We start from the raw sequence: 18,760 nt of genomic DNA on the forward strand, positions 1-18,760 counted from the left end.
ATTTCTTGGCCTTCTTCTTACTTAACAGTACCTTGGGGTTAGAAGATTCCACCGTACCACCCTGGGCTAACGGTTTAAGCCTCTGGTTCTCAGGACAGATGGCCAGGGAAGACAACCAGCTTATAAGAGTTTTGGGTACAAACGCTTCACAAATGCTACAGGATATATGGTCGTTGGAAGCACCCAGACAAAAAAAAACACTGTGAAAATGCTTATGGGAAATCTGCCTCCTACACTGACATCTTCCCTTCTTGGAAGACAGGATCTCTATGTAACCAAAAAAGAACAAGACCAAAAGAAAAAAGACCCCAATGGGGCACTTATCTAACAGCTAGTTATTCTGCACAGCAAAGGGTGTTCAGACCAATGAACAATGATGGAATATGGACTGCATGCAAAGGCGTTCTGAGTAAATGTGTTTGTATATCACCTTTCTACCCTACATCCTGATTTATACCCTACGTCCTGAATGGTGAGCATGTGTGTGACGTATGGCCCTTACAAGAACTAAAGAGCTTGATATGCTGGCCAGATATTGGGCTATCCATGGCAGGAGATTCCTAAGGTGAAGAATACTGCAACAGTGATATAAGGAGGATATCAGTAGCATTCACACACATCCTCTTTCTGCCAAACCAACAAAGATAGCCACCTATCACGTGTAATGTAAGATCTATGTTTGTGATGGTAAGAGAGAAAACAGGGCTAACGCGATACTCATAAATGCACTGCAACCACATCCCCACAACACACAAGTGTAACTGTAATGCTGATGATGTTTCTGCTAGAAAGTGATATAAATTATTGCCAGTAATGCATACCTGTCACTGTCCCTAATTTAACAGAACTTCCCTGATTTTGCCTCATAATAATCATTTATAAACAAAATTTGATTTGCTGGTAAATCATTCAGGATTACAGACGGTCAATAAATCCAGACATCAGAAGTTTATACTTCTCATTGTCCATGCATGTTGATAAAAAATATGCTATCAACTTTTTAAGTGAATTATTAATGTAATACAAGTGTTCCTGATTTTGAGGCTTACTCTGCTATTATTTTTGGCTTTGCCAGAATTCTTGAACAAAGAAGTTGAGTGTTATAGCATCTGGTGTTCTGTCAGTATTTATAAAATTCTCTGAAAACTAAAACCATCCCTGAAGATTCTGGGCATCTTCTCTTCTTAAAACCCAAGGTAAACACTGAAACTGGTCACTCTAGGCTGCTGGCCTACAGCACTTACCTTGCTCATGTTCATTTACTAATTATTAGCCTTATCCTAACAGTGCCATATCAGAACCCTGTTTCAGATAAAGTAGGTGATCATAAAATTAATTTGTGTCTTTCGGCTTTTCCCGGTTAGGGGTCGCCACAGCGGAACTCCGGTCCGCTAATAATTGGCAGTAGAGTTTTACGTGCTGGCTTGCCGGGCCTAACGCACAACCTTCAACGAAGGAACGCCCGTTCACGCATGTCGCCACACAGAAGACGCTGAGAATCGAACGGGCAACATCTAACTGTGAGGTGACAATGCTACAGCAGCACCACCACCGCAGTTTAATTAATAATGCTTTTTTTCTCCTGATTTTCTCCCAATAAGCAGCAGCTTTTGTGGGGACCTACTCAGTCAAGGTTGATTGACGAGCCCCCTGAAGCCATAGGTAACTGCAGTTGCCTAAAGCAGGCTATGGTTTTACTTTTAAAGGAGGGAATGTCCGCCACCAGGATTTAACAGGGTTAAAGGCATTATGTCAGTGATAAAATATTTAATGAAATTGTGAATCCTTTACTTGACATAACACTGTTACTATAAACAGAGATATCTGAATTTTAAAGGAGAGGTGTGACTGATTGTGAGTGTATGGTACAGAACAGCCACGGCAGGGCTAGCCACCAGGTGGGGTAAACCTTGACTCTAGACAACTGTCACTGTTGAAGTGACACCCTGACCTTATATGCAAAAATGAGAAAAGGGGTTGCAGATAGATGTATGGATAAGTAAGAGCTGTTATTATTACCTACCTGGTTTATTAAGTACACAAGATTGCTATACTAGTTTTTGTTGGTTTGACAAACATGTAACAAAATATCAAAATAAGATAACTTACTGTGGATGGGGGTCCCCAGCAACCGCAGGGTTCGCTGGTGCCTAAAGCCGACTATGATGGTCAAAATAGAGAAAAGGAACTTGGACATATGGGTTTGACAGTTGACAGCTCCAAAGGATAATGAAGCAGAAGTATACACCATTTTGATATACCTAGCAAGAGCTCAGTTGTCCTTACTGGGTTAGAAATGGGAGGGGTTCTAAAACATTTGTTAGCATCCAGAGAACTGAGGTCAGGGTCAGCAGAAGCATTTTTATAAATGTACATGTGAGTATCAGGAACCCTATAAAAACCTACCAGATTTCTTAGGGGCTTGGGAATGTGGGGATACTGAAGTAGCAGAAAAAAGCATCTTCAAGAGTCCCCAAGATTGGAAGTATAAATAGTAGGCTTATGGGTATCCATATTCAACAGTTCCTAGTACCATTTCTGGGAGTCAGAAGTTTCTTTATCCTCCATCTTGAAAAAAAAAAATCCTTCATTTTAGCAATTATGTCAAAGGAAATTTCCTCCTTGGGGAAGTCAAGACGATAAAGTGTCCTTAGCCTCAGATTCCCACTCAGTGGAAGAGGGTATGTGAGAATCATAATCAAGTCCTTCATTCACAGAACCTGGAAATTCCTCTTCTTCAGAAGAGGGAACATACTTCCTTTTAGATGGGATAGAAGTGGATGAAGAGGTTGCAGACAAAGATGATTGAAAAAACTGAATATCTTTAAAGAGACCCTATGCAAAGCAAAAAACAATATTTTGCTTGTCTTTCTGAATGGATGGGGTAGGGGAGGAGAGAGATGTCTGTTTTTATGGGTATGTTTCCTAAGAGTGTTACTCCAGTGGCCTAGTGGCTAGGAAGTTTGTTTTATGCAAGCTGATTATGCAGTCTGATCCCTGATAACAGAAAAAGGGGGATTGGTTGGGGTGGCACAACTGTTAATGTATTTGCCTAACGGATACAAGGTGCAGGGTTTGATTCTCACCTTTGAGAAGCTTAAAATGCTTGGAAGCTTTAGGCTTAAAATGACCCACAATGGCAACTAGCCCAGTACATACCTATGAACTTTGATGGTACTGGCCTTTGTAGATGAAGCTGCAGGCCTGACATCCATAAGTGAGGCTTCAACGTCCTCTCGTACTGAGAGTTGGTGAATATTTCTCTCACCCACAGATTACATTATTCTTAGTTATCCTTTCCTGGCTAACTCAGCCAACTGTTCAGTATGACTGAATGTGCAGCCTCTACAGAGATGAACTTCAAGGCCCAAGAGAAATGGACAAACAGTCTTGGACTGTAAAAGTGCCTTGGTGGAGTCATCAGTCACAGGCTGACTGAGAGATAAGCATGTACAACTATCATTAATCACCTGTCTCAAAGATCTTCTCTTCTTTTCTACCTGTGGGGGGAGATCCAGTGAGGAGGACAACACTTAAGTTCTGAAACTGTTTGTTCTGGATACGTGTGGCACAGTGGCATAGCGGACAGTGTTGCTGCCTCACAGCAAGAGGTTCCCTGGTTTTATTCTTGGCTGGGGTGCCTTTAGTGTGGAGTCTGCATGTCTTCCCTGGATTCGTGGGGGTTTCCTTCGAGTGCACTGGTTTCCTCCCACATTCCAAAGATAGGCAAGTAGGTAGACTGGGCACTCTAAATTAGTCATAAGAATGAGTGTGTATCCCAGTGCATAGCAAGAAAGAACAACAGTGGCTGGACTAGCTACCTGGTGGTGTGAAACTTGGTTCTAGATGATTGTCACTGCTGAAATGACACCCCAATCCCATGTGCAAAAAAGGGAAAAAAGGAGATGTGGATGGATGGAGTTTAACCTAATTCTAACCATATTTGGGGTGAATGACCAACAAATAGTACATAATTTGATGCCATGTTCAGCCCCAAAGCAAAGCAAACAGCTAGAGTGGGAGCCCTTGCAAGGTATTTGGAGGCAACAACCAGACTTTCCTTTTCTAACAGACATATGCAGCTTTCTCACAAAAAATTGTAAAGAAATAGGAAAGGTCCCCATTGGGGTACTTATATGTCTGATTAAAATGTAACGAAGCCAACCATATTAAAAAAGACATATGAGACTGACGAAAGTCTGCATACGCTGACTAGTGGCAGAAAATTTTCTGAGATTTTGTGCAGCTGTACATCTCTCGTACACTGGCACATCCACTTGTGCTAAGGGTGGATGCATGACAGGCAAGAAAAGTACCAGAAACTTTGTAGACTGTCCTGATGTAAAGAATCCTTGGCAAGATACATACCATATGCAAGAACTACTGTAACAATGATCTAATGAAGATCATCATCTGTTTCTCAGGTACCACTGAAGCTTCTTAATATGTAGGTGAGACAGAAGCACCATTATGATACAGGAAGCTAAGAAACCTACCAGCCAGAGGAAATCACTGGCAGTGATTTCTGTCTACCGTAGAATGCTCTTGAAATTTATTGACAAACCTTGTCCTTCCTTCCTTTCTTAAAGATACCCCCTTCTACGGTCCTGGACGGTATCATTTCTAGTATTACTGCAGGTAAGAGAACTACCTGGTTCTTGGAGACTTATGGAATGTCTATGAATTTTGGAAGGTCTTGGAACTGCAATTTGTAGACGTTCTGGATGACATTTAGCATCCACTAATCTTGGGTAATGCCCTCCCAACCTCTTATAAAGAAAGACAAGTGCCCTCCAACTTCTTCTGAGGGGGGAAATAAAGATGGCAGAAAGAGAAAAATAGGTTGGGGTGGGCTTGGGGCAGCCTGACCAAGTCATGGCTGATCGTTCTGGGTATCTCAACTCTGGGGATCCAGGCTTGACTCAGGGTCTAACTCACCATTCTTTCCTAAGCTTTCCCTTCTTTCCTTTGGCAGGCCTAACACTGTCCTGTTTAGTGTAACAGAGCTAAATTTTTGCTGGAATATGTCTGCTACATTTAGGAACATAGGTATAAAAGATCTGTATAACAGACTGGAAATCTTTCTCTTTTCCTCTAGTTCTTCTGTAAAGTTCCTGAGCAGGGGATCCAAAGAGGAGCATTTAGGATCTCTGTCTTTACATTTTCTGGCAGGGATATGGTTATCAGCCATTAATGTCTCTGTATCACATACCCTTTTGTTGCTGCTTTGCACAATGAGTCCACTGCAACATAGCCACATTCCTTACGTACTTGACAATCTGGAATGAGACGTCATATAGATCCAGCATGTCTTGCTTTAAACTATTGGCCTGAACACCCTCAGTCTTATTCCTCATCTTCTCCAGCAGTGATTGTTGGTAGGGAAGTATGTGGAAATGGTCCTTTAATGTTCTGATGGAAAGGGTAAATATTTTGTTTTCCTTGTCAATGGGAATATGGCTGCTGATTGGAACCAAGGTTGCTCCCTTACTGGGATCTGGGGACACTACGTCTGGATCAGAAGAGTTCTTACAAAGGTGCTTATGGAAAAAACGGACCCTGAAGAAATGGTCAAGCTTCCTAGGAGCAGGAGGGAAAGGAGTCAGGTTCCAGAGATGCATTGTTGAAGTCATCTTCCATGACATATTGCACTGCAGGAACCGCTAAATGTGTTTGGTTAAAGCAAGCCCATGTAAGCTCTGTATCTGGCTAAAAATAGTCTTTAGTTTCCCCACTGTAAACTCTTTTTCATCCTATGAAGTGTACACTTAAAAGAAAAATATTCTCTGTTGGAGATGCAAAAAGTAGGGTGTCCTTGGTATAAGAGTTATAAGCTTCAGCAGATAGGATCTGGCCCACATATGCCAGTTTGCTACGTAGTCGTAGAAATCTGAGTTCACCTATGTGTGGGGGGTCCACCCTACTATTTGTTTTTTTTTTTTGAAGAAGAAGAAAAAGCCCCAGACAAAGTGCAGTTGTGTAAAGGTTTATCATAACAGTAGATATTCGAATTCCACATTGCTGCAGTAGCCTTTGGCTACTTGGGTTCTTACATGCCAAGGAAGCAACGACCAGCCTGCTTCAAAAGCAATAGCTCCCTCAAACACCTTTCTTATGGGTACTGATCAGTCAGCACCAATCAGATAAATAGCAGCCAGAATGAAGCAACTTCATAACTTTCTTGCCTGTAGAAAAAACAGGAATTAACTTCAACCTGAACGTCTAATCAGATATAAACACAAAAGTATTTCATATTCCCAAAAAACAATTACGTATAGGAAAGAAAAAACAGGGATGGTGGGAGGGTGTGGATACTGCAGAAGTATGGAATTCAAATATCTAATGTTGTGGTAAGGCCTTAAGCAACTGTGCTATGCTCATCATTCCCACTACTGCAGTAACCTTTAACTATTTTGGTTAACAACCAAATCTTATCCAACCTGGAATCTTAAGGGTCCAGGGGTCCCTGGAGAGTGGTCCTTCCAAAGCAAGCTTTGGACCTAGAAAAGGAATCCAGTTTGTAATGCTTTATTAATGTATACACAGAGGACCAAATAGCTGCCTCCAGAATACCTCCAAAGCCCACTCCTTTCCAGTAAGCAATCAGAGTCTAAGGCTGTCGTAGAGTTTGACTTGATATTGTCTAGAACCGATTTGCCATAGTGGGAATAATGAAAAGAACAGCTGAGGACAGCCATCCAGAAATAGTTTGTTTCAAGACACATTGTCCTTTATTAGTCCCATCATAAGAAATAAAACAGCGAAACAGCTTTTCGAATGGACTTAGCTCTGTCAATACAGTACCTGAGCTGTCTATGTCTATAGTATAGAGAATTTTTTCTCCCTGGATTTGAGGTTCTGGGTAAAATACCAGAAGATTGATGGCCTGACTCAAAGTAAACTCTGGGACTACTCTGGATGTATATGAGGGATTTATTCTTAAAGTAACTCTATCCTTGTGGAATACCAGATAGGGTTCACCCACCATGACAGTTTGCAACTCAGATACTCATCCTGCAAATGTCACAGCAATAAGAACAGTTTTTCAAGTAATAAACCCTAAATCTGCCACATGATCAGGTTCAAATGGAAACAGTGAGTTTTTCCAGCACAAAGGTAAGATGCCAAGAAGAAGCCATCTTCTTTCTAGGTGGTATCGTGTATAACCTCTTTCAAGAATTATTTAATGAGAAACAAAGAGGACATGGGTGGAAACATACACAGACATGGTGAAATGCCTGCAAGATTAACTTTCATAGAGGATTAAGACAGGCCAGTGGATAGTAACCTGCACGGATATTTGAGAACCAGTGATACACAATCTCCATTAGGGTTACTGGCTAAGCACCAGGTAGAAAATCTTTTCCACTTGCTGATACACAGTTTCCTAGTAGCAGTCTTTCTTATCTCCTTTAGTACCTGCTGCAAGTCCTCTAAAGGAGGTGCCTAAAAGTTATCAGACTTGAATCATCCACGCAGTCAGTTGTGGTAGTTTGAGGTTGGGATGTATCAAACATCCCTTGTCTTATGTGAGTAGATCAAGTTGTGAAGAAGACTGTAGCAAATGCACCTGGCCAATTCCATAAGAAGGGAGAAGCACTGTTGCCTGAGCCTTAGAAGAGTTACCACACAGATCTTTAAAGAGTCCTTCTGAATCTTCAAAACAGCCCTGTATACCAGTGGAAATGCATCTGTTCCAGTCTACCCGTAAGGAGCCCAGGGACAAAATCTTGTTAGCTGTCTGTTTTGAAAGGAGGTGAACAGATGTACAACTGGGTAGTCACAGGAAGCCACTTTTGTGGAATTTCCAAAAGTGAGGATCTATCATGGTCCTGTTCAGCTTCCCTGCTACTACATATGGCACTGATGGGATGTAAGATATTTGAAGAATCAAGAAATGTTGAAAAGCTACTTACCAGACTATCATAAGCAGCTGGCACAGAGGGAAAGACCTGGTGTCCCTCTACTAGTTGATGTGTCACATCACTGTGGGATTGTCTGTAATCACTTGCAAAGGTCCCTGATATATCACATAAAAAAAGAGATATTATAGCATGGATCCCAGCTAGTATCCCTTTAACAGAAATGTGCCTTGGACTGTCTGACAAACCCCACAGGTGCAACTTCTTACCCATATTGAAGCATTTGTTGATACAGACTGTGTTGGGAAATGTGGAAAAAAAGACAGATATGAATTCTGAATTATGTGCAGTCTCCACCCACGCAATTCCTGCCTGATAAGGTCCAAAGCTGGAATCTGAAATTCCAGAGGATGATAATGTTGGGTCTTTATGATCCCTAGAAACCTAATACTTTATGAAGGAGTCAGAGAGAGCTTTTTGAATATGTATATTGACCCTCAGAATGGTGAGGAAGAAGATAATCCATGTTAAAGACTTCTGGGAAAGAACTTTGCAAGGATAAGCAAGTTGCCTAAATAAAAACATGCGACAATGCCCAAAAGTCCACAAACAGCTATTCCAAGGGTTAGGCTCTTTGTGAATACTCTTAGGGCTGTGGTAACCCAAATGGTAATACAGAGGAACTGATAATGGGACTCAGACACAGAGATTAAGAAAGAAAAGATCAGGATCTTGTCTCTAAGCAAGTTGCTTCTTTGGAATTAGAAACAATCTGAAATGAATGCTTTTGTCCCTGCGGTTTAAAGACATTGGATCCATTATTTATAGGGTTAGGCTGTAACTGCAAAGGAGAGATTGATGTCCTGTGTTTGGAACTGAGTTACAGATACAGTGGCAGGTGGGGGAGGGGTGGAGGTAGAGTCATTCAAAAGGTGTAGACTGTTCCCTTTTCTGAAAGATCCCTGCATTGTTAATGTTGATCCTCTCCTGCCATCTCTTCTTTGTGCCCTGTTGCCATAAATAGGCAAAGTCTGTTCAGATAGTTTTCCGAAGGGAGTGAAGGAAGTATTTGATTTACAATGGGGGAACTGAAAAAGTTTAACTCCCAATACTAATTTCTCTCTTTCACTGTTTGAGTAAGAGTAGCAAAAGGACCAAGCACAATTTCTTTATCCAAACCAAAATTTTCAGATTTAACTTTATCTGTGGACCTTTGGTTATGTACCCAGGTGTACCTCTTTAAGACAGTAGTAGTGGCCCTTCAACACAGTAACTGCAAAATCACATACATTCATTAGGGCATGTTTACAGACTTGAAGAATATTATAAACACTACTAAGAAAGGATTTATACTCTGAGGGCAGAATGGTGTAATATGCCTTTAAAATTTCTGCACAGTGTAACAAACTTCCACATATGGCCCTGGTAATTAAGAATTCTAAAAGCCAAAATGGCAAAAGAGAAAATGATCTTCCCAAGCCCACGCAACACTGACCTTACTCCTTGGAAAGGAGTTAGGGAATCACCAAAATCCTACTGCCAGAAATGGCTGCAGGATCAGATTGAAGGCTAAAAAGAACTTTTTAGCTTGACAAACTTTATAAAGCCTGTTTTTTTTAAAGGAATGAAGAATGGGAATCAGGATTACTGAGGCTGCATTAATGGGATCCTCCAAGGCCAGCGAAACAGGAGTAAGTTGAGGGACCTCCACTTGTAATAATGCAATATTATCTCCTCATTTCAGGGGGAATTTTCATTTGTTCCCACAAAAGTGCATCATTCATCTTGGAAACCGACCCAAAAATAAAACTCCCCAGGGGGCAATGGGATATATATAGATATAGCTATATATATATATATATATATATATATATATATATATATATATATATATATATATGTATAATTTTCCCAGAATCAGAGCCCTGGCCTTGGAGTGTGAAATCTGTTTCTATCAATGTCAGACTCTTCTGACTGACCATCTTCAGGATCTTCTGTATCATAAGAGAGTTCAGGTAAGGATGTCTGAATTCTTGGACAAACTGCTTGGCTTGCAATAAAATCTTGGCTAAGGTAAGAATATCATCTTTATGTACCATAAATATATCTGTAGATGAGCAATGTCTAAACGTCTGTTTTTTTTTCATAGGTAAAGCATCCCCGAAAGAAGGCCGACTGGGGGAGGTTCTTTATCGCACACAAGGGTCTCTTTCCCCGGCTACCCCAAGAAGAATCTCACAGACCCAAAAAAGGAAGTCTGTTCTCTCATGTCCTTTTTAGACATTGAAACAGCTGCAGAGGATATATCTGACCCCCAGTTTGTGATGGTGGAAGAAGCAACACCAAGTGAACTCAGTAACACCAGCAGAGGAGCTAAGGAACAACGAACACCTACTACAGGATTCTTCCACCAGAGGCTGTGGCCCTGATGAAGCCCACAGCGACTAAAATAACTCACTTTTAATAAGTTTTGTTTGTTTTTAGGTACAGTGGAAAAAGAACCAGCAGGACCAGAGAGAAAGAGGATTATCCATGCTTTGACCAAGGAAGAAGCCTAATTGCTACTAATTAGTGCTAGAAAGAGTCACTTGGGAGGCAAGTTGTCACAAAGCGATCACAAGCAGCACATCTACACTTCTACAAACAGTCCAAATCCAAGGCAAAATCCCTGACTTGTCAGTAGTTCCATTCCCTGCTCTGCTGTGACTTAAAACAAATGTTCAGGTAAGTTGTCACATAGTACACAAGCACTAGAAGCGAAGTCCATAATTTTAACTCTCTCTTTAAGTAAAATATGAACATCTAAACTCAAAAGTTGTAAAAGCATTACACTTTTAAAAGAAGAAAATAAATAAGCCTCTAAAGCTAGAAAATTTGCTCCTGACAGGAAACTACCAATATTTAATAAATACCAGATTTTGTATAAAACAAAAAAAAAAAAAAAAAGCCATTTTTAGTCAAAATGAAAAAAAAACATGTTCTACTCTTTAAACGTGCAATGAATTCTGTTTTGAAAGGGTTCTCCAAATACTGCTGCAGTGGGAATGAAGAACATCTTAATGTCCATATCTGGCCTTTTAGCCTTCAAAAAGGACACAAAGATCTCAGCCAGATTAGGGAGTCAGTAGAAGACTGGGAACTGCATAAAAGGAATTGCGTAACCTAGGCTGAGGCAAGTTGTCAGACACCAGTTTGTGATTCAGTTCTTTGTGTCTGATGGCTTTGAGAACAGGCAGCCTAGATGTCTCAGGGTATGGGTGGGGAACTGAAATCTCAATGTTGTCACTAGGATCCTCTGAGTAGTAGGAATGGGGGGATCCCATCATCCCCTTTTGAAATCACAATAGAAGCATACAAAACCAAACAGACTTAAGTCTAATGAGGCGTGCTAGATATGTGAATCTATAGGAAATGCAAAAAGGCAATGGTATGGGCACCTGTACAGTGGTCGTGCCAATCACCTTGTCTAAAACCATTTCTGCAAGAAGGGCTGCGAAAGCACTTCTCCATGCAAGGGGTCACTGGACCCAGTGAAACCCAAGTCTTCACAGATGTCCTCAGTCTCTCTCTTATCAGCATATTGTTTTCTTCAGAAGGAGACTCATGGCGGCTTTAATTGCTATGAAACAAATGCAGCTATGCAAAGTGCATTGCAAGAAAGATATGAAGATGGAATCAGCCCATGCAGGCTTTATACCACCGGTGTGCTTACACCTTGGTGGGATGGCATTGGTGGAAGGCCTAGGATACAATAAAGTCCTGGAAGTCAAGCCTGGACATGGGTTATCTGCATACATGTTATCGTAAATATGAGGACTGAAACAGTAAATCCTACAAAGAACATCTACAAAATCACTTACATTAACAATTCTGTGACCTCAGTTTTTGGTTTAACAGGCACAACATCACTGTTAATTAAAATATATATATATATATATTTAGGATTATCTCTCAATATGTTTTCTCCATAGCTCCTTTGCAATTCACTGATGCAGAAGTTACAGTACTAATTTTACTAGAAGATGCAAATAACCTGTAATCTAGACTCCTACCCCACCTCTTTTTTTTTTTTAGATACCTTTTGGTCCTCAGAGCTCAGATCATCAAACCCCTTTCTCACTTTAGTAATCATTCAACTTCCCACTGGCTGACCACCAGCCATACTACCATCAACAGTAACAGAGAAGTAGAGATGAGCAGTCATTTATAGGGGTTCTGATTTTTGTTATGCCACAACCATAATGTAGGCCCCACAGCTAATGTGCAATGATATTAGTGGTGACCTTTTGCCAGCAAGTACTCTGCTGAAATACTTTGCATATCTGTAGCAGAGCTGAAGCTCCCAGTCTGCACCTCGGGATTTAGTACCTGTGAAGAGGTCAGCTGGACAAGTACTCTGCTGATATACTTTGCATATCTGTAGCAGAGCTGAAGCTCCCAGTCTGCACCTCGGGATGTAGTACCTGTGAAGAGGTCAGCTGGCAATATAATGATTTTTTCCACATCCTCAAACTAACTTCTCCCCTTTCTCTTTTCATACTCAATTAGAAAGGGCTATCAACAAGCTACTTAGCTTAAACTCTTAGAGAATCACCATGTCAACTATATCATAATAATAATGCCCAAAGTAGAACAAGTACTGCCTCTTCCTGCCTTATGCAATATACATAATACCATATCTCTATAACCTTACTACAGAAACCTGTAAACAAACAGGTAATTCTATACACCTTTCTGATCAATGCATATATGACAATACTTACCTGTACTTCTTACTTTCACTAATACTTTCCCTATAACTGAATGAGCTACATTCTGCTTTGCTACAACCTGGTCCAAGTTGCTTACCTTCTAATTCTGCCTATCTCTACTTAACAGGCTTTCCATCTGCTCCACTCAGTACATTCCGATATCTTATCTTTCCCGTTCTACTACCCTATAAAGGCTATCTTTACTCTGAACACTAGAGAAACAGCTTTCTCTAAACTTGCTTCAGCTGTTGGTACTCCACATTTCCTAGTATGTGCTACTCTTTTCACTTTTTAGAGAAGTTTTACTCAATCACTTCATTCACTAAATGCACCTCTATCATTTCCTTTACTTGCAAATGTGTTTGTTTCCATTTTGTTGTACTTGGTCTTCACACATTACACTGAATAGAAATTGTTTTACTGGCAGGTTGTACTATTTTCTCTATCCACTAAGACAGCAGCCCTGAAATGCTACATTTATTTTCACTGTACTGCACTGTATCAAGATATTTCACTATTACAAATACTGTTTTGTTGCCAATGAAATGAATCCTGACTGGAAAATGTCTTCTGACCAGCCCACTCATCAGATTAAATGAATACAGGAATATCTTAATAAACAAAATAAAATAAAGCAGAACATGTTTCCAGTACATAAAGATAACATACATCTTGTTCTGAGCTTAATTAAACAAATTTCAGTGAAATGCAACAAAAGAATCTTCTCTGACAACTACTACTATCACTGTACGTATACATTAAAACACAACAAACTACCTATGTTATTAAACAGTTTTGCTAATGACTCAAGTACTAAGACGTAATTCAGAAGGTTTGAAATTCATACTACGCCATGCTATGACTAAAGCACTACAAGGCAAAAGGCAGCTACAGCGAGAGAGAGATGCCTGGGAGTTTTCTAGACTTATGATCTAACATCTACTGAGCTGACTGCATTTGCATGCTGTACATGCAGTATGACTACATGAGGCTGCCAGCGCAGAACTTAGGTTTACCTGTTGACTCCTGTCTGCACTTATAATGGGGTTTCCCCAAATGACTTCGCACTGGGTGTGAAAATTCATCATTAAGCATAAAAGAGAAACAGTTCATTAACAAACATTAAAAGAATGAAAATGTAAACAACACTGGCAAAAACACAAGAATGTCTTCATCATTACCAGGCTGACAAATTACAAAGGAAATCAACATAAAGTACAACAGAAGAGAAAGAGGAAAATGTACTTTTAACTCAATGTATTAGAAATTTTGCAGCATTTGACCATCCTTGATTTTACAGCACATTTTTTCTGCATCCAAGTAAACATGTTTTTGCTTTTTAAAACTTATTGGATTCTGAATAATAATCATATAGGTGCAATCTGGCAATTGTTTCAAATTATTTTAAAGAAAACAGCAACATTTCTCTTCCTGAAGATCTGTGTGCACCCCCCAACCCATCCCCCACAACAAGGCCATAACACATAACTTCAGTTCAAATATTTTGTGTTAGTAGTATCTGCACTCACCAAAATAATGGACCAGTTAGAATATTGTCAGATCAAGGACTGGGGTTCACTTCCAAGATCTCCTTGGCCAATCAAAATTCCCTCAGGTTGTTGTCCACCCTTAGGCTTGTTAGCCTTCCAACTAACTACTCCTGCTATTCTGCAAAAGTTTCAGTTCTGTCTAAACTTGCTCCTGTACCAAAAAATGCCAAACAGAATCTCAGAGGATTTTAGGCAGAAAGGGGGATGGACTCAAGCATGTGTCCTGCAGCTAGAGTATTCTCAAAGATCTACCATTATGGTGAGTAAACCTAATTTCTGTATCTGCTTTTGAATGCACTGTCTGCAGGACAGTAAGAACAGAGTTCCTAGCTGAACAGATCTTATATCGAGAGAATCAGGAGAATATTTTGTCTGATAACCACAGCCTTGAAAGCAGTTCTTGAACAGAAGACTAGGTCAAGCCTGCAATGTTTTGCAATAGTATGCATCATATATGCATGTACCTAATTAATTATGTACATTTTGTTGCATGTGCCTATTTTCATGTGAAAATAAGGTGGTGCTGGACAAATATAAGAAACTGTCTAATATAACAGGGAGGTTTCCCCATTCTCTGAAAGTGGAGCTGTAAAGGCACTTCCTGCAAAAGTTACAACAGAGTAACTGTCCAGTATGAAGTGAGCGAGCACGAAAAGCACTTTGCAGCTACGTACTGCTGTGGATACTTGAAGAATCATGGAAATGGATAGTATTTTGCCCCTTACATGTTAACAGTATTAGATCAGTTTTGTGCAGATGCATGGTGGATAAGAGGGTTTCCACTGTTTGTTATGTTTTATGCCTCCTGTACGTCACGCATTGTCTTCTTTAACACTGCTTTATAAATTACAGAGTGGTAATAGCCCTTTATTTAGCCAAAAAGGTGGCGATGTTTGGTTGGCTGTTTTTATCAAACTTAACCAAAATGTTGTGACTCTTCTTGAAGTGACCCTAAGTGATAGATGCTTACCAGATGTGGTTCTGGTTCATATGCTGGATGACAAGGAAGCTGCTGATTTCAACTGTCTACAGGGGAGAGAAATTATGGAGGAAGTGGACCTCTATTATTTACCGATGTTGGTGTCAGGAAGTCCAGTCCCTAATCCAGTTGTCAAGAAAGGTGTTTCTGCCTTATCTACTTCACATGGGACTGTTACTTCACAGGGATCTATTTCCTACCAGGACTGTTTATCACAGAAGACTTCCTATTCTTATGCAGTAAGATAGTAGACAAAATAGCAAAAATTTCTCCAAGACAATGACAATGGGGAGTCATGCAACTGTCAACACAATCTGGCAAAAATTAGACTTGCATTCTGAGACACAGTTATTAAACCATTAGGATTTTCAGTTCCATGTCATAAATCATTAATACATCTCAGTTTGGAAAAGTTCTTGGATGCCTGTCATGCAACTGTCTCCTTGGCTGACAGATTTTTAGCTGCCTTTATTGCCAAACATGTCAGGCTTTGAACATATTACTCTGCTCATGACTTATAGAGTGCCAAAAGCACACCCTTGAGAAGGTAGATATGTGTTCCTATTTACAAAACATATGTCAATGTGCATCAGACTGCTGGAATAGGCTACCTGGGCATCTGGAAAGTTTCAGCAATACTATAATAGATAGCATGTTTATTTGTTTCTTACATGTTAATAGGATTAGATCAGTTTTGTGCAGATGCATGGTAGATAACTGGGCTTCTGCTATTTGCTGTGATGTTTTACCCCTCCAGGATGAAAGTTTGCATTTTTAACATAGCTTCATAAATTTGAGCTAGAGTAGATATAAGCCTTTATTTTGCACAAAGGTGATGTTTGGTCAGGTGTTTTTATAAAACGTAACCAAAATGTTGTGACTCTTCTTAATTTCTAGCAGGTGTGTCATTACTGTTACTGCTGAACACTGATTGTGTTAGTGGTTAGTCTTTTTAATATTCTCCTACATCTACTTCATATAAAATCCTCTGAACACACAAAAAGTTGTTTCAACTTGTCTTTATGTCTGTTTTGTGTGGACAGACAGCACTGGTGGGCGAACTGGAAAGTTAAATACAAATGTTTATTTTTGGATTCTAGATGATGATACTTGGCTTCCCAGCAATTGTGCTGTTAGTGCTAGCCGAACTCTAAAAGATCTTTTGTGCATGTGAAAGCTATATCTATATATATATATATATATATATATATATATATATATATATATATATACACACACACACACACACACACATAGACATAGATATATATATATATATATATATAGCTAGATAGATATAGACAGATATAGATATATGGTTTACTACTGAAATGCAGAAAGCACTTTTGTTGTTTGATTAAATAAACAAAATATATCATCACACCTGTAATCCCAACGCCTACACAATATCGACCGCCAGTTCACCGGCGCCCACATTCAATGTAATTCAATATAGCTTTAGGTGGCATCAGTCACCCAAGCTATGCAGTGTAACTTACCGTTAAGACTGTCAATGGTACATGGTTTTTACTGTTTTGCAGGGGGACAAGCCCCGGTGCCCTCATACCCCCTGCAAACTATATATATCAACTCCAAGATCGCACTACAGCGGGGAAAAGGATAAATTCCCTATTCCTCACTGTACTGCAATCTCCACTCACAACACCCAACTCAGAGTACCGAATTACACTGCGCATTCGCTATTGTGAATTCGCAGTAGTCCAGTTCGGCATTATGCCTCTTTGAAAAGTGCCTTTCTACCACATGTTGTTTTACCACCTGCACCACAGGATTTCAATAGTAAACATATATATATATATATATATATATATATATATATATATATACACACACACACACACACTCACACTAAGGAATTATATTTAGTCAAAAGATCTGGTATGACAACTGAGATTTTTTAGTATGTGGCAGAATAGTTGGTAATCAGTCCCTAGGTTATACTATCAGAAAGTATCTTATGGTGTCTACTTTGATTCTATGGACAAGGAAGGATTGTTTCACTCTTCCATGCATTAATTCCAGTGTTATTCAATTTTTACACTTTACATATGTCTTTCTTAAAGGTGTGTCTCTCTGTCATCTTGACAATAGTTTGTGACAGATTTGATGGGTAATGATCTTTTTTATAGTAACCTTTAATGCTTCAGAGTTGGCCCATATAGTAGACTTAGACAATGCAGTTCCTCCTTCCTGATTCAGTGACATAGACTACGATTCTTACAAGGACGTACCTCAAGAGAAATGTGTCATTCTCTTACACGTTTTTAATGACTGGCACTATTAGGATTTATCTGTCATTATACATAAATAATGTTATGCATTTTTACGAGAGAAATGTGGTAAGTTGGATTTGACCAAGTGGTGAACTACTAGTCTTAGTTTAATTGATTTTTAAGCTAGTCAAGGCAATTTTGCATAACAGACTGACAAACCCAAAACCTTCTTTAGATGCTTTTAAAACGGACAGTATTACAGATAAAGATGTAAAAGCTTTACTGACAACAGTATGTGAATTTATGGACTCTCCTTCCTGGAAATGATATTGGGGTATTTACTGGCTTGCAATATCTGTAAGGTTTTTAACAATATCTCTAATAAGCTGATGTGGGTTATTTTGTCTGCACATGGCATTGGTACCTGGTTTCTTTCTTTTTGTAAGCCTTTGTATACAATATATTTCTTACAGCTTTAGTAAATATTTATTTACTTAAGTTTGATGACCGGGGAAGTCCACTGGGCCAAGAAAACCCCGTTTTCAGTAGAGGCCCAGGGAGAAAAGCTCCACAATAACTGCAAGTTACATTTCACGTTACAAAAGGACATAGTTCAGACAGTGAATTAAACATTTACAGATAAGCTCCATGATATTTGCAATTGGCTTGTCACAATGTTACAAAAATGAAAAGACATAATTTAATGCAGAAATTTCAACATTTACATAAAATGAATATTTTTGTTATAAACTCAATTGTAGGTTTAACATTTCAAAATATATAGCTACTAGCTGTTAGTAGGTTAGGAAAATATTATGCATGGGGAGGGTAATAGTATATTTGAGATTGGAGAGTACTGTACAATAGATATTAGAGAGAAAATTAGTTTTTGGTTGGGGAGGGATTTTTTGGGTGGGATGAAGTAATAGTAGAGGTAGTTGGATGAGTCAGTGCAACGTGGAATGGGGGGGTTAAGTTGGAGCATGACAAGGGCATTCCCATTTGGAAAAAAAATGAGAGAGTAGCTGAGATTTGAAATTTGTATGGTTAGGTAGGTTGTGTGAGGAGAGAGTTCAACTGTTTAGCTAAGGAGTGGGCAGCAGTAGATGGCCAGGAGGTAATGCAGGTTTGTGGACCTGAAGGAGATTCAAGGACTAAATAGGGATTGTAGTCCTGTTGTGCCCATGTGCTGTGGTGTTAAACATGACTGCCCTGTCAGAAGGACCCTTTCTGCACTTGTAGTAAATGCTGTCATACTTGAGGTAGCACATGTGTATGATGCTGAATTATGTCAATTCAGCTCTAGTTATTAGAGTCCTTTATGTTTTCTTATACAGATGATGTTCTACTGGTGATGAAGGACAGGTCATGACTGGACACAGCA

At 39.5% G+C, this 18,760-nt stretch overlaps 1 protein-coding gene across 1 annotated transcript in view; it reads right to left on the minus strand.

Annotated features, from left to right (window-relative positions):
• EFR3A (EFR3 homolog A) overlaps positions 1 to 18,760 on the minus strand; it is a 2,300,516-nt gene that overhangs the window by 279,662 nt on the left and 2,002,094 nt on the right. Inside the window, exon 20 of the mRNA XM_044066245.1 lies at positions 13,630 to 13,680. Within this exon, the coding sequence (XP_043922180.1) occupies positions 13,630 to 13,680 (51 nt within the window). The remainder of the gene's footprint in view (positions 1 to 13,629; positions 13,681 to 18,760) is intronic.

Source organism: Protopterus annectens, chromosome 3.part1 (assembly GCF_019279795.1).
Source record: "Protopterus annectens isolate FY-2018-M chromosome 3.part1, PAN1.0, whole genome shotgun sequence".
Classification (NCBI taxonomy): domain Eukaryota; kingdom Metazoa; phylum Chordata; order Ceratodontiformes; family Protopteridae; genus Protopterus; species Protopterus annectens.